General features: G+C 38.9%; 2 protein-coding genes across 2 annotated transcripts; one reads left to right on the forward strand and one right to left on the reverse strand.

Annotated features, from left to right (window-relative positions):
- The first annotated feature begins 1,010 nt into the window (after window positions 1–1,010).
- LOC124387782 (oxygen-regulated protein 1) lies at window positions 1,011–10,048 on the forward strand. The gene is given in 4 exon segments (XM_046852343.1): window positions 1,011–1,860; window positions 2,802–2,955; window positions 4,279–7,287; window positions 7,289–10,048. Coding segments are annotated over 4 exon segments (6,024 nt in total). The 5' UTR covers window positions 1,011–1,203; the 3' UTR covers window positions 9,493–10,048.
- Window positions 10,049–11,535: 1,487 nt separating this feature from the next.
- On the reverse strand, window positions 11,536–14,083 carry LOC124386750 (protein transport protein Sec61 subunit gamma-like). The gene is made up of 4 exons (XM_046850705.1): window positions 13,915–14,083; window positions 13,592–13,698; window positions 11,850–11,952; window positions 11,536–11,721 (listed from the first exon to the last, which is right to left on the reverse strand). The coding sequence occupies exons 1-4, from the start codon at window positions 14,037–14,039 to the stop codon at window positions 11,712–11,714; spliced, it is 345 nt and encodes a 114-aa protein (XP_046706661.1). The 5' UTR covers window positions 14,040–14,083; the 3' UTR covers window positions 11,536–11,711.
- Window positions 14,084–15,469: the final 1,386 nt, after the last annotated feature.

Genomic DNA, 15,469 nt, shown 5'->3' on the forward strand with positions numbered 1-15,469 from the left:
AAGAACAGTCTGTACATGTATATGGCGTATTAGTTCCTCAGAACCATTAAGAGTAAAGTGTGTCGTAACAGAACACCTCATAATAACCGTCATATTATGAATTTCCATCTGGAAAACATTTAAATGATCTGTCTAATATAATATATATTCGATTCATACATGCTTTTTAAACACCCCATTCCACATTTAGTCTCCATTTGCCTGTATAATAAACTCCACTCTTCTGGGAGGATGTTCCACTAGATTTTAGAATGTGCTTGTGGGGATTTGTGCTTATTCAGCAACAAAGGAGTCCTGATGTAGATGAGGTGAGGAGGTTCAGGTTAGGTTCAGAGCTCTATAACAGGCCAATCAAGGTCTTCCATTACAACCCACGTGCAGTAATCTTCATTGAGATCGCTTTGTGCACAGGGATATTGTCATACTGAAACATATAATTATGTGGTAACAGTTTGGGGAAGATCAAATATGGGTGGAAAGGTCTGGTGTCTATATAGTATTTGGAAATCTAACCATTATCTAGATGGAGAAGTATGGAGAAGGTCAGAAGGAGTTGCATTGTGTATTTGTGGATAAGCATACGACAGGCCGAGAAAGGAGTTGTGGTATTGTATGAGGAAGTCAGGTGTGTCAGAGAAGTATGTGAGGGTGGTGCAGGACATGTATGAGGACAGTGTGACAGCAGTGAAGTGTGCAGTAGGAACGACAGACTGGTTCAAGGTGAAGGTTGGACTGCATCAAGAATCGGCGAGTTACATGAGTTATATTGGTAGAAGAATGCTAAGGATGGAGCCACCAGGTAGGAGGAAAAGAGGAAGACCAAGGAGGGGGTTTATGGATGTGGTGAGGGAAGACATGCAGGTAGTTGGTGTGAAAGAGGCAGATGTAGAGGACAGGGGGGTATGGAGACAGATGATCCGCTGTGGCGACCCCTAATGGGAGCAGCCGAAAGAAGAAGAAGAGATCTAGATTTAAATGCAAATGTCTTATAATTAAATATAATCAGACCGTATTTAATAAGCCAGGATATACAATGCAACCATAGTATAAAAATAAATGTTTCAATAGGGATGGCACAGTAATGTAGCAATAGCAAGACACTTAAATAAAAGCTCCTCTATTTGCAGGAATAATAGCCAATGATTAAAGAAAACGACATTCATTTATAATTGTGTGTGTATTAAATAGCAGGTCTGATTGACCATGAACACTCCTCCCCATCATGACCCACAACAGCCAGATGTTTTCTTGAGGGGCACACAGACTCCTCCTTCAAGACCCCTACCTGCATCCAAAAACTCAAAGAGAGTTTGTTTTCACAAGAGCGGAGACCCATCGTTTTCGGGACACTGGGTAGTCATCAACAGTCGCACGTTCAAGACGTTTGACGCTCTTCTGGACGCCCTTTCGAACAAAGTGCCTCTACCGTTTGGGGTACGCACCATCACAACACCCAAAGGTACACGCGCTATCCGGAGCTTAGACGATCTGCAGCATGGGGCCTCTTATGTGTGCTCGGACCAAAGAAAGGTCAAACCCCTGAACCCTGATAAGATAAACCGGAGGCATGTTCCCTGGAACAGCACCAGACCTACAAGCGCAGAACGTCACGGACGCAGAGGACTGATCCGGCAGATGGTCAGAAAGAATGAAGCGGGCAGGATGGCGAACATGGCTGAAAGCTCGGTGACTGTGAGAACTCCGAAAAGGCTTGTGGTTTTTAAAAACAGGGATCCCAGCTCTAAGCGCATAGTTGTTTTGCAGAGGAGGACAGCTCCGACTTATGAGGCTCTCTTGGAATATCTTTCCCAAGTGATGCAATTCCCTGTGGTCAAGCTATACACCACTGATGGCAGACGCGTGAGTGCTTTAATAATGCTGTTTTAGCCTAAATCTAGTATATTAAAGATGTGTTTGAGCTCTTTAGTTCTACACCCGTTATGTATAGTCTCCAGGTGGTCAGTATGCTTCATGCCTAAATCATCATATACCCAATTCAAAAAGCATCATTTGAAATAGTACAAAACTGTCCATGCATATTTAAAACAATTAGTATAAGCCCAATAAAAAATGCAAACAAAAGACCTGGGCCCAAGCTTTTAATTGTCTTAACAAATCATTGATCAGAAAATAATGCTGTAATGCTGTAAATGCTGTAGATGTCTTCCTGTTCTCTCAATCCTCGTTCCATTTATGAGTTTATTTATGAGGCTGCATTTTTTTGGGGAACCTTGTGTACACACTGACATCTCATATACACCTTATTCGCTTTTTTTTGTGTTTCACTTTTACATACAAAAATGCAATTTAAGTCTGTTTCTAACTCCCCCCCCCCAGACTGTTTGGATAGAGAAAATGTAAACAGGCAAATCATTGCACAGGAGCTCTCACAAGTGCATTTGTGCTCATTTTCTGAGCACTCAATGATGTGTTGTTAAGATTATTATAGACTTAGATAAACTTTATTGATTACAGCTTATGATATGTACGTTATATGTACTTTGTCCTTTTTTGCCCAGGACTGTAAACATTCACACCTCATGCAATTAATTTGTTCACTTTGGTGTGTATTTTATTATTTGAATTGTATCTGGCTATGGAGAACTTGCAACCATTAGTTCGATTTGAATTTACACTTGATGATAAATGACGTATTCGTCTGGCGTATATGAATAAATGTCTGAAAACTCCCAAATATTAAGACCTGACAGCTCTGGTTGGGAGTAAATGTTACAAGAAAAATCCCAAATACAACTGAAAGGAATAACTGTGAGAACAAATGTACATTATTCCATTTGTAGGTTGAAGGTCTGCCCGCCCTGATCCTGTGCTCTGGTGTCATTGTAGCAGCTGGTAATGAACCCTTTCAGCAGGCTAACTTCAAACTTCATGCATCCGCTCAACCCTCACGCTCAGTCATATCTGAAACCACGGGGTCTACAAAGAAACAGCCACGTAAGCACTACAATTAGTTCTTTACTGACAGTTCTAATGGTGTTGATGGAGACTAATGGTGATGATTTACAGTGCATTCCAGATGTGTCAAATCAGCATTGTGTTTATGGTGATTTCACGACTTAAACCATAGTTTAGGGTAGAAATGTTTATCGCTGGAATATCCATAATTGTAAACGAAAACACAGACACAGATCAATACCAGGAGGTCAAACTAGAAACCAGGCAACAAGGAAATATGGGTAAGACATGGACATTAACAAAGATCTATCGCTAGATGGATGGATGGATGGATGGATACAAAGATACATATACAAACCTCGTATCTATCAATATATATGAAAAGTATTAGAACACCTGCCATATGTGGTTTCCTTCACTTCACTTCACTTCACTTCACTTCACTTCACTGTGCAAACAATAGCGAGCTCCATGAAGATATGGTTTACAAGGTTTTGGAGTGGAAGATCTTGAGTGGCCTGCTATAGAGCTCTGATCTCATCCCTACTGAACACCTTTGGGATTAATTAGACCACTGACTGCACCCCAGGCCTCCTCACCTTTACCTACACCAGTACCTGATTTTACTAACACCCGTGTGGCTGCTGGACACAATACAAAATCTAGTGGAAATTTTTCCTAGAAGAGTGGAGGGAATTATAAGAGCAAATTGAGACAAAGTTTGGAATGAGTATGGTCATATCATACTTATGACCAGGTGTCCACAAACTTTTGGCATTGACTGTAAATAGATACATAGCAAGTGAAAATAAATAAAATAATCACAAATCTGAACCTGAACTGATCTCTGAACCTGATCCCTGATTCTATAAGACATCTATGGCATTATGAATTTTGCTTTGCACTAGGTTAACTTTAGTTTAAAACCTCTGTTCATTGAGATGTTATAAGAAATAATGAGGCAAAAATACATCTAAATAAACACACAACATCCACAGAATCCACATTTCTCATGAAGGATGTGGACATGTGTCTCTAGCATCATTACAGGAAGAGACACGCTGCTGTTAATCAGCCAGTCATCACACAATATTCTTTATAAGGCTTATAATCGTTTCCAACTGATTGTTTTATGTTTGGTGGAAAAAAAATGTCCAAATAGAATTACATAATTATTGTTGCATGTTTGATCTCATATCACTTATTCAATGTTTAAATCTTTTTGGGTTCCAATAATTATTCAAAGCAACAATTAATACTCTATAAAATTATTATAGCGTATAATGTAAAAGTGCATTTATTAATTAACGAAATATTTGTTTGTTTGTTTCCTTCTTTGTACTCGAACTGGAAATTGGAAAGCGGTTCAACAAAACTTAACTAGCAGTAGACCAAGATCAAGAAATTTCTCATTATCATCCGAAAGATATTTCGTAAACCAGATCAACATGTCACTAAATGAAAGTCGCTCCAGTGACGTGAAAATGGGATCGACGGTGAGCGTAAACAATCAAGCACTAGAATCAGAGGAGATAAAGAACCGTGACTTAATGACTGGATTAGAGGAAAAGGATTGCGTAATTATACCTTCAGAAGATGAGATTGAGAAATCGTTTCGAGTGAACCATGATGGCAGCATGACCGTGGAGATGAAAGTGCGTCTCACTATAAAACAAGAGGAGATGATTCGCTGGACCACCACAGTGAGCCGAGCCGGTGTTAATAGCCAGAAGATGGCAGCATTTTCACAGCCAATCTCAAACTACAACTCCGTAGATAATAAGGATAATAATAACAACAGAACAAGAAAGTCAAAATTTGACGGCTATGAATCTAAAGGTGTGAATACACAAATCTTTGAACCAAACAAATTAAATAAACAAGGAGAATGTGGAAGTGTCATCTATGAGGCCTTCGAAAAAAAACATAAAGCACGTTTCAGGAGACTGCCCACTCCAGGGCCTAGGCGTGTCCGAAGGAAAGAAACTTCAGTGGAGAATATAAAGAGGCCATCACAAACCGAGGTTCAAAAAAGCACAGGTGGTGCATACTCACATATAGAGCATACAGCTGAAAGTGAGCTGTCGGAAGGGTACTGTGTTGTCAGTCATAGCAGCTCTAGCAGTGCAAGACCTGTACCAAAAGCCAGGAAGAAAAATCTGGGAAAAGTCAAGTGCAAAAAGACTCATTCCTCTCTCTCAGGGATGGCAGAGGTTCTTCAGTTGCACAACAAAGGAACGGAGATTACGGAAACTATAACGCATATTCATCAGTCGCAGGATACACGTGAAAACTCTACTGCAAAATCCTGGGACGGTGAGGACGGCGGGTGTGAATTGACGTCTCAAGAACATAAAAAGCCTGCTGAATCAAGGCCTCAATCTTCACGCAATGATTGTGACACTGATCTTAGAAAACAATCTGTGAGTTCTGGTTCTGGTAATGCTAGGAACAATAAATTGTTATCTATAGTATCTAGCCAATCATGCTCTTCCCAAACAATAAGCAACAATGCATCGTCTTGTAACGACTATGAAATTCATGCTAGGTGTGAAACCTCAGAAAAAGGGGTGGAGACATCAACTAAAGAGGACTTTCAAAATAAAATGACAGACAAGCGTGTGCTTCTAAGAAGCATTGTAAAAGACAAAAAGCAAAACAGTACTACTGAGGACTTTTTTAAAAACCTAAAATATAACAATTCTCCAGAATCACATAGATGTACAGAAAGTGGTAGGCAAAAGGTTAAAAAGCGATGGAAAATTCAGTCACCGAAGATAAATGCATTGCATAGTAACTCGTTGATGGACCAAGCTCAACGTCATAGTGATATGCAAAGGCTTCTAATGAAGGAACGATTAGACATGATCCCATCGTCACATTCAGCACCTTTTATTATTCTAACAAAGCAAAGGTCTGGGAATGGCAGCATTAAAAAAACTGTAAAAAAGTGCAAGGAGTTGAGTGAAAGTGTTTCTACGCCAGTGCTCCATTCATCTCCCTGCAACGTGCACCAGTATGTGAAAAACTGGTTGGAAAAAATTCACCCTGAGTCAATACCCTATATGGATGAGTTAAACCCACATGAATCTAGAGCTAGATTTCAGATTGAAAGTGATTTCTCTGACGTTTCAGAGATGATATATGAATCTGAGGAAAACTCCGCCCCAATGAATAAGACAATGTCTCGACAACCTGTAAAAATTGGGTGTGAGGGAGAACCTGTGGAGACACAGCACCTGAGAAGATCTAAATCTATGCCAAGTGTGAGAATACACGCTCCTGAAAAGAAGATTGGCGCAAGACAGGATAAATCTTTAGAGGAATTGATTTCCAAATTGCCAGACACTGGAGGTAATACATCACCAAACACACAGCTGAACCATAGGTCAGGTATGAAACAAGTTTTGGAGCAGTTATGTTCATCTGTCCTGTTATTTAGAAGAGCCTTTAGTGATTCTCATTTATCATCCTTGGAGAAGATGAAGAAATCCAGCAGCCTTCCTGACTTCTCCTCAATGTTATCCTCGGTTTTTGGCTCCCCATCTAAGTCTCTTCTCTCCTTACTGACAGTGATGACTTTGAGAGATGGAATCTTCAATTATGCCAATAAGAAATCAGGTTTTGCAAAAGCTAATAACTCGAGCAGCAATCCAGAGGCTCTGCAGGTCATGCAATCCATCCAAAATCTCACCAAAATAGAGAATGAAGAAGAGCTACAGTCCAGCCTGGTGAATCTCCATAGCTCAACTTCTGCTCAGTTAAAGAGGAGCTGGAGAGATTTCCAAAAGACAAATGATATCAAAAAAAGCCCCTGTATATCACCAAGACACTCAGAGTTTAACCGAGAAGAGGACGTTCAAGATAAAGAGCGTAGTTTTGGCATCAAAGAGGTAATGGATGAGCTAAACATGTGTGAGGATCTCCGCAGAGAGGTTTCTTTACTAGTTAGGAATGAATGGACTCGTTTTGGTAGAGCAAAACCAACTAAAGAGCATTCTGGTCTTGAAAAAGAAACCACCAATGTTGCTCGTGAGAACGTTGATGATCTGGGGAGCTTCTTAAAGGGAAAAGCAAGACATTTAGAAAAGAATCAAAGTCAATCTGCTGATATTATAACCACTAAGACTGCATTATTATCAGCAGAATCTGAAGACCTGCAGCTGCTCGAATCAAGTCCCCATAATCCTGCACTTCTGAGTAATGCGCTAGTAGTGGACGAATCAGACTTGAAAACTGTCCAAATTGAGGATATGATTAACCAGAAAGGACTAGTTATAGCATATAAAAGTGAACTTGTGGATGATGTTAAGACAAGCCAGGAATGGGTTCTAGAAAATGAACCAAACCAAGCAGATCTATGTGAAGAAACAAAAAATGATGGACAATGTCCATATGATTGATGAAAGGAACACAGAGGATGAGATAAGCCAAGTTGATGAGGTTCAGGCATCAGATTACAGCCTGGCTAATCTGAAAGACAAAGTGAAATGGGAAGAAGATGCAAGCTGTATGCAATCAGAATCTGAACTGCTTTCTCCCTCTTCAGGAACAGAGGCAAAAAATGTCAGATCAAACTCTGAGGTGATTGTTAACCATTGTAAAAGGGCAGATTTTACAGATAGTTTAGAAGGATGTGGCGTAAATGTAAAGGAGGAGCACATCTACTGTGAAACCAGAGGATGTCTTAAACAGCCGGATGTCATATCAGTGGCTTCAGAAATTGACACTGTAGAAGAACGCCACCCAAACAACGGCACTATCCAAACAGAAGAGAAAGATGCAATGTATAATGAGTCAGCGGCATCTGACTTTAGTGTAGATGAAGCTGATCCACAGAGTCATAATGATAATAACCATAATGAGAGTAACAATGACCTTGAAGAAACAACGTGTAGCACGTCAAAATGTGAAAATCCAACTGCTGAACTACACCATTCTTCGGCATCCGATCAAGAGATTGAACGCTCCGACCACAAGTCACCGTCTTGCACATGGCATGAATCAGATCCTGAATATGAGCTCCAGAAATCAGAGGAAGAAAATGTGAAACACTTTTATAACGCTAAACATAATGATGAAGAAGCTGATAGCAATGAACATTTTGATGCAGAATCAAACCCTCTTCTACAGCTGGATCAAGAAGATGAATATTTAGAGCCTTATAAAGGTCATGAAGTGGTAACTGAAATCGATCTCCAGACATTGGAGGAGAAAAATGTTAGTAAGAATCTGACTCATCCTGCTGAAGAGAAGGATGATGGGACAGACAAACATGATGGCAATCAGAGCAATGCACTGGATACAGACAAAGACTTGGATACTCAGTCACACCACTGTTTGGAAGGTGCTTCATTCAGTGACTTTCTAAACTGGGAATCGTGCAAAAGTGAGGAAAAACACAAAGCCCAGCAAGATTCTTCAGGAAAAGAAGAATCAGATATGGATAACAATGTCCACATACTCAATAATCTTTGTCCAAACACAGTGTTCCCCCAGCAACTGCTGGATTTTCTTAACTTAGCACTAAAGTCCTCTGCTCTGATTTTCACTTATGACCCAAATGGCTTTCTACGAATCGAGCCAGACAGATGCAAACAAGGGGCAATGTCTTCATCCAAAAGTGATGTGGACAATCATAATGTTAGGGGATGTCTTCCTAGCCCCAACACATCTGACCTCTCTGATTACAGGCCTGATACATCAGACAGTGGAGGAGACCTGCTACAGGATTCTACAGATCTTCTAACTGAGAGCGGAGAGGATGAGGCAGAGAGACAGGTAATTTACCGAAGCCATAAAACTAAAACCCAGAATGATGGCTCCAAGAAACCTTATTCTTTAAAACAAATAGCTAGACCTGATTTAAAAATCCTCAACAGTCCTGCCTCTGTGGTTGACACTTCAGTTCAGGACCAAATCTTCGGTAACTCTTCAGACTCCTTTGGAAATTCTGAGCTTGCACAATGTCCAGCCTTTAATGCAAAGAATGACTCTGGGGAAGGAATCCTGATAGACAAAGGGAGGTGGCTTCTTAAAGAAAACCACCTTATTCGTAAATCTCCCCCTGTTCCAATGGGGATGTATGAAAATGGGGATACGACATCGGTTGACACAGGTCAAGAGAACACAAGTGAAGATGCACCTTACGCACCTTGTGGAAGAAAAACGGCCCCGCTAGCTGCAAGCTCCTCTTCTGAGCTGGAAGACATGACCAAGCCGTCCACACCCAAGTGTACCTACTTCAATATGGTCCACAGTAGCGACTCTGACCCTTTATTGGATAACCAGAACATTACCAGTAACAAAGGAAGAGGTTTCACTCGAAAAAGCAAGGAAGTGTCACCACTGGGAGAAACATCGAAAACGCTACCAAAGAAAAATGGAAGCCTGCCATCTTTTACATCTGTTGACTTTAAACTGGCCGCTGGGAAAGTCTATCCAGAGGACAGCGGGGCATCTAGTGTGGAGGGGGAATCTGCAAGGTCTCCAAGCGTAAGGTGCAACACAGCACATGAAGAAGAGCCGGTACAGAGTCTGAGTCTTAGATGTGGACAGCATTGCCCTATACTTTAAACAACAACTTTATATGTTTTTTGCATATAAGTAACTGAGGTATTGTGACTCTATGGAGTCGCTTTAATCATACGAGAGTTTAACCCTCTCGGGTGCCTCCATCAATAGAGTTAATTGGTAGTAAAACATGACAGTCGAGTGTTTTCACCAAGCAGATTGCACAAATAATTACACTTGAAAACCTAAACCTTTCTAAAGTGCTTTGGCTGGTGAAGCATTTTCATCTTTGAATAATTGTGATTTCAAATAATCATTAACAGCAAAAGGAACAAATGGAAATCTGATATTAATAATGTACTGTAAATCTTACAAATAAGACATAAAATAAATGGTGGTACAACGAGCTGCTAAAATCTTTTTGGACATTGCAGTAAAGGTATGTTTATTGCAGATCATTTATGTTTATATAAGCGTTTACAGCCTTTTTGTTTGTTTGTTTTTTTTTCATTCTTGAACATGTACTGTATATGCATCCCTCATCCTATTTTGTATTCGTAGGTGCATTGAATCGTACGATGGATGCGAAAACTTTAATAAACATTAGAGTTTTTCTCCATGGTAATTGTGTGAAGCGATATAAGCACACGTTATCCACAATTATAGTTTAATCCTTTACTAAATCAGTTATGTATATAACTTGCTGACGTGTAACAAACTGCATCGGCCAAAAACAAAAAAGTTTCAGGCTGATACACTTTGGCTTCAACTTAAAAGTTCCATGTCTGCTCAAATGCTACCAATACTTTTAGTAATACGTTTAATATAGTTTTACACTAAAGCTGACCTTATGATGAAAGAAAGTTACAAGCCTACAAATAATTATAAATAATTGAGCTGTCAGGTGAGAATTAAACAAAACCTTGTGGGTACTTGATGGATGTGTATGGAATGAGAGATCCACAGTTGAAGAACTGCACATGACAAATAAACCGCTATGCAGAGAAGCTTAGAAAGACTGTATCGTGTGGAAATGGGTGTAAACCTGATGCTCATTAAAAACACCACTCTATAAAAGGGATTGACTTGAGAGTATAAAACTTCAGTCTGAAGATCAGTGTGTCTATATAGGAAGCAGTGATTGTGAATCAGTTTCACCTGTTTTGGGGCAAAGAAAAGTGACAACAGGTTCACTGGAGAGTCCGAAGCAAGAAAATAATGTTTTAGGTGGTGACTACAGACGATTGCATTCTCCTTGTCGGATTTCTGTCTAGTTTTGTGTTTTGGTAGGGTCCTTGTCACTACTTGAAGCATGAGGCAGTTCCTGCAACCCAATCAGGTTACACAGGTCTTCTAGCTCCTCCAGGTTGGCATTTCCACACATGCCATCGCAAAGAGGATTGGTGTACCTTCCAGTACAGTTTCAAGAGCAAGGAATAGATACCAGGAGATGGTCTATTACAGAAGGAGAGCTGGACCAGGGCTGTAGAAGGCCAAGAGCAGACAGGTGGGGACTACACACACACACACACACACACACACACACACACACACACACACACACACACACACACACACACTAGTGACTTACATTATGAGTTTCCATAATAAAAATCATTCAAGTTGGATCAGGCTGTCAGGTTTTTTTTTTTTTACATTGTGATTTACAGATTTTGGTTTCATTTTGTGTTTTTCAACTTAAATTTTTTTAAGCCGTGTACATTAGAGCAAGGTTGTGGAAAACTTAAAAAATGAGCAGGATTATAAAATCGATATCGTCAAATAAGACGAAATTTTGGACAAATGTACTGTATAATATTACACTCATATACGCCAAACTTTAAAAACTTTCATTTTCATTCATCACGCTTTAGTGATACCGTTTTAATAGGAAAATACCCGAAAAAGGTCATTTATTCTTTGCGTTCTTTAGTCCAAACTCTAATTATTTCGCTACTAACGTAATAAACATCATTGATAACTTTAAAAAAAAGATTATGATTTATTTATTTATTTGTTTTATATTTATTCAAACAAGCTCCTGGGATGTGATCAACTGTTGTATTTATTGTAGGAAATGGCAGTAAATACGATGCACAACCAATATATGTAAAAAGAGTTTTTAATACAATACAGGGAATGCAAGTACAGGTTGTAGTGAGTGTGTGACACATTCTGGCAAAAAAAAGAAAGAAATTGTAATACTTTCATTTAAATACATACAATGGGAAAAAAAAAATTAATCAACAAGGTCCAGCAGTTCAGTCATCCCCATGTGCAGCTTAACCACCACTGTAAAAGAGGTTCGATCTCATCAGACACATCACTCAGTCAACACAAACGATCAGAAAGAAATCCCAAAATGTGTAGGTTCTATACAAATGTGTAGGTTCTATACACACTTTATCAGGCATACTTACACAATGATGTTGTTGATGGGAATGTGGATGAGCTTGACGAAGAATCCGATGAAGCCCATGATTGCGAAACCAATCGCTGTGGCCATTGCAATCTTCTGAAACTCTGTATACATTTAAACAGGACAGGAATAAATCATAAAGTTGCACCCCAGCTTTAAGTGCTTTGAATAGAAGTGCTTTCAATAAGTGTTTTATTTCTCACTAATTTATCATTGATTATTGAACACCATCATATTTTTTCACACTTTAATTTTAATGGCAAGGAACATCCGTGGGGCAGGTTAATTCCGATATATCCATATTAGAGCTGCAACAACGAATCGATAAAAATAATAATCGATAGTTAAATTTGATTAGTTGGGCTGCTAAAGTTACAGGTTGGGCGTGACGCGCAGGATAACACAACCGCTTGTGAAAATGGCAGTACAGGGTCAAAAAAACTGTGTCCCAAGTCATTCAAGGCATGGGAGCATTTTATATTAAACGCAACAAAGAAAACTGTACCTGTAAGTTATCGATAATTATATTATATATCGGTTATTTAATTAAACCGGTGTGAACAAACACTAAACCTAAAAGCAGCAACAAACAGCAGCAGTAAACAATCACACTTTTAGTCACTGTTGTGTTTTTTTCGAATGCTTATGCATTTGTACACCAATTCATTATTTTCCTTTTTATTAATTTAACCTGTTTGCTTGCTGCATTTTTCCGTTTCATACTCTTTTTATAGCATTCGTCTTCCACAACAGTAACTTATCTGTTTTCAAACGTGATTTACTGCGGCTTTATTGCATTCACATGCTTGTTTTTAATGTTTGTATATTTCATTTATGCATCTATCATGTATTATATTTTATATTGATTTTTTTTTAAAGCATAGTTGTCAACTGGCCATCTGCAAAATACAATACAAATGTGGATTTACATACATTGCTTCACCTTGCATACTCACATGCTGGTTTTTTTGTTTGTTTGTTTGTTTTTTTAAAGAATTAAACAACTCAGCATGGGTGAATTTGTTTAAAGGGGAAATCCCCCATGCCCTCCTCAACAAGCAGCTACTATAAGCATAAAAATGCCTAAACCAAAGATCAAAGATCATAACTCACTATGTAGCTTGTGCATTTTTTTAAGTACACGTTTATACAAGAATACCCAGAATTAGCGTTTTATATAGTTATAATGAGCAAAAAGTCTATTAAAACAAAAGGTTTTATCCGATTCATAGAAAATAATCATAATAATCAGCTGACTAATCGATTATGAAAATAATCGTTAGCTGCCACTCCAGACTTTCTTCCTATCTCAGAAACAAACAAAAAAAAAAAACAGTGGAATACCTACTACCTGAGAAACTTTCTATGTTCAGTTCTCCTTCTGCGAGCTTCCCCCTAACACAAAGAGTTGCTCAGTAGCTCCTAGTTTTATAACCACAAATGACTGTATAAGACTGTAGAAAGAACATTACTTATAATCTTACACTCCATTGCTCATGTTAGTTCTCACTCTCCAGTGTTCTGTATTGTTCAAAGATTATAATCTCACTCTTGATGTCACCCAAATGAGGATGGGTTCCCCTTTTGAGACTGGTTCCTCTCAAGGTTTCTTCCTCATAACATCTAAGGGAGTTTTTCCTTGCCACAGTCAAATTTGAGTGATACATTGACAGTTTTTTGTGTACAAGTATCATATATGCAATCACCGAAATGTCTGATGTGATGTGATTGAACTGCTTGTACCTTTTCTATCAGGTTTTGTGCACCTCTTCACCAGTCTGATGGAGTCCTTCACAAACTGCCTTCCAGGCTCTACAAACTGCATTATCTGATCCATCACTAGGGTTTGGCTGTGGAATAACGTGTCAGCATTATTAAACAATTATTATCCCCTGAAACACTGTAAATATGAAGCTTGTGTTGCCATGGCAGCACAAACATGTAGTCTTATCACAACGTCAGCACAATCACTAACATTTTCAACAATCATTAACATTGACTATACAATTACCTGATCCCTGATAGGTTTTAATACATTCCATAAATGAATTAAAAAACTTACATACCGTTTAAGGATCTTTTCCGACACTCGAACGCACACGACTTTCCGGCAACAGCTACTGTGACAAACGCTCCCGAAAATACACGTATAACTAACTCGAAGTGATGACGTTGCCCTAACCTCGCGCATGCGCAAAGCGTACAACGTCGCCTCTCCTCTTTCTCGTCACAACCGGAAAAGCGTCAACGTTCCCACGTGATCATGGAACGCTATACAACGTGTACAACGTGTGCCATGTACATAATTGCGCGATTTCTTGACACACAATCACTCTGTAGCTTCACAATAATGACGCTTTAAACGGTCTTATATAAACACGTGACCATGACGATTGTAGCTTCGTGGAAAAAGCCACGTTTGCCCACGTGACAACTCGGCACCGTGATTTTGTTCATACGAAAACTCTAAACACGCGGATTCTTGTCTCGTTCAAGCAATTTGCGTGAATTAAATTTATTTTTATACGTGGAAACCGCAATGTAATGAGCGTTCTGTATATTAACAAATGTAGTTAACATATTTGACCACCAGGTGCCGCGAACGTGCTCTTGCGTGAATAACCGTGGAACGAGCAAATGCCAAACATGTAAATGACGTGTTTCTTCTCTAATCTGTGTGGAGGAAATGTGGTTCGAGTCGTGTTCAAGCAATTCGCAATATCAGCGAAAAACAATATGTATATAAATATTATTTTTAGCTGTAAGCGATCTAAATGAACAAAATATATAAAATATTTTATATGTGGAAACAGCAAAAGTAACCAGCCTTCTGTATATTACTAACTGTAGTTCACATATTTGACCACCAGGTGTCATGCGTGAATAACCATCGAGGAATTAAGAATTTCTTCTCAAAATTGTGTGGAGGAAAGAATCATTGCTTTAGTTTGCTTTTATAAATGTCTATAATATCACATTTTGTGCCCCGTTTGAGAATGTTATAATAACCTTCTAATGCTCTGACTTCACAGTACACACTTTAATTCTATCCAAGCTAGTGCTACTACACCTCTCTGTATATGTAACTCATTAGAAACACTAAAAAGATGGACAATGTTGTACACACTATATTATAGTGATAACCTGAAGCTTTCTGGATTTAAAAAATATTTTTGCAAATGTGATTTTAATCTGTCACAAAGTATAATGTGCAGTCATGGATGTGCTGTTAGTGGACGCGTTAGTGGGATTGTGAATACAGCTCGGCTATTTACACTGAACATGCTAAAAAATTCATAAACTTATTCATTTGTCCTAAATGAACTGGAAACTCTTCACTGTAATTTCCATGTGCTTGTGGAAAGGAGAGTGAATATTTGACTGATTCGGGTACAATCCAGGAATTAGTCACTAATTTAAAAAAAATAAAGTCTTAAACATTAGTACAAGAGGGCTGGTGAAGAAGAAAAGCAACCACTTGCTAAGCTTTGCAACATCTTAATGAAAAAGCTCATGTTCATGCGTAGGACAGAGGGGCACCTAAGGCGGGGTAAGGAAGTGTGCTACCTTTATTTCCAACCCATTCTCCTTTACAAAGAAGCTTTTGCGGGATCAGCATAT

The sequence above is a fragment of the Silurus meridionalis genome, chromosome 6, assembly GCF_014805685.1.
Source record: "Silurus meridionalis isolate SWU-2019-XX chromosome 6, ASM1480568v1, whole genome shotgun sequence".
Lineage (NCBI taxonomy): Eukaryota > Metazoa > Chordata > Actinopteri > Siluriformes > Siluridae > Silurus > Silurus meridionalis.

Coding starts and splice junctions, on each gene's coding strand:
- LOC124386750 (XM_046850705.1), bottom strand. CDS start 14,039: ATGCGCGAGGTTAGGGCAACGTCATCACTTCGAGTTAGTTATACGTGT. Junction 13,699..13,914: donor TCGGAAAAGATCCTTAAACG/GTATGTAAGTTT, acceptor GTTATTCCACAG/CCAAACCCTAGTGATGGATC. Junction 11,953..13,591: donor CACAAAACCTGATAGAAAAG/GTACAAGCAGTT, acceptor AAATGTATACAG/AGTTTCAGAAGATTGCAATG.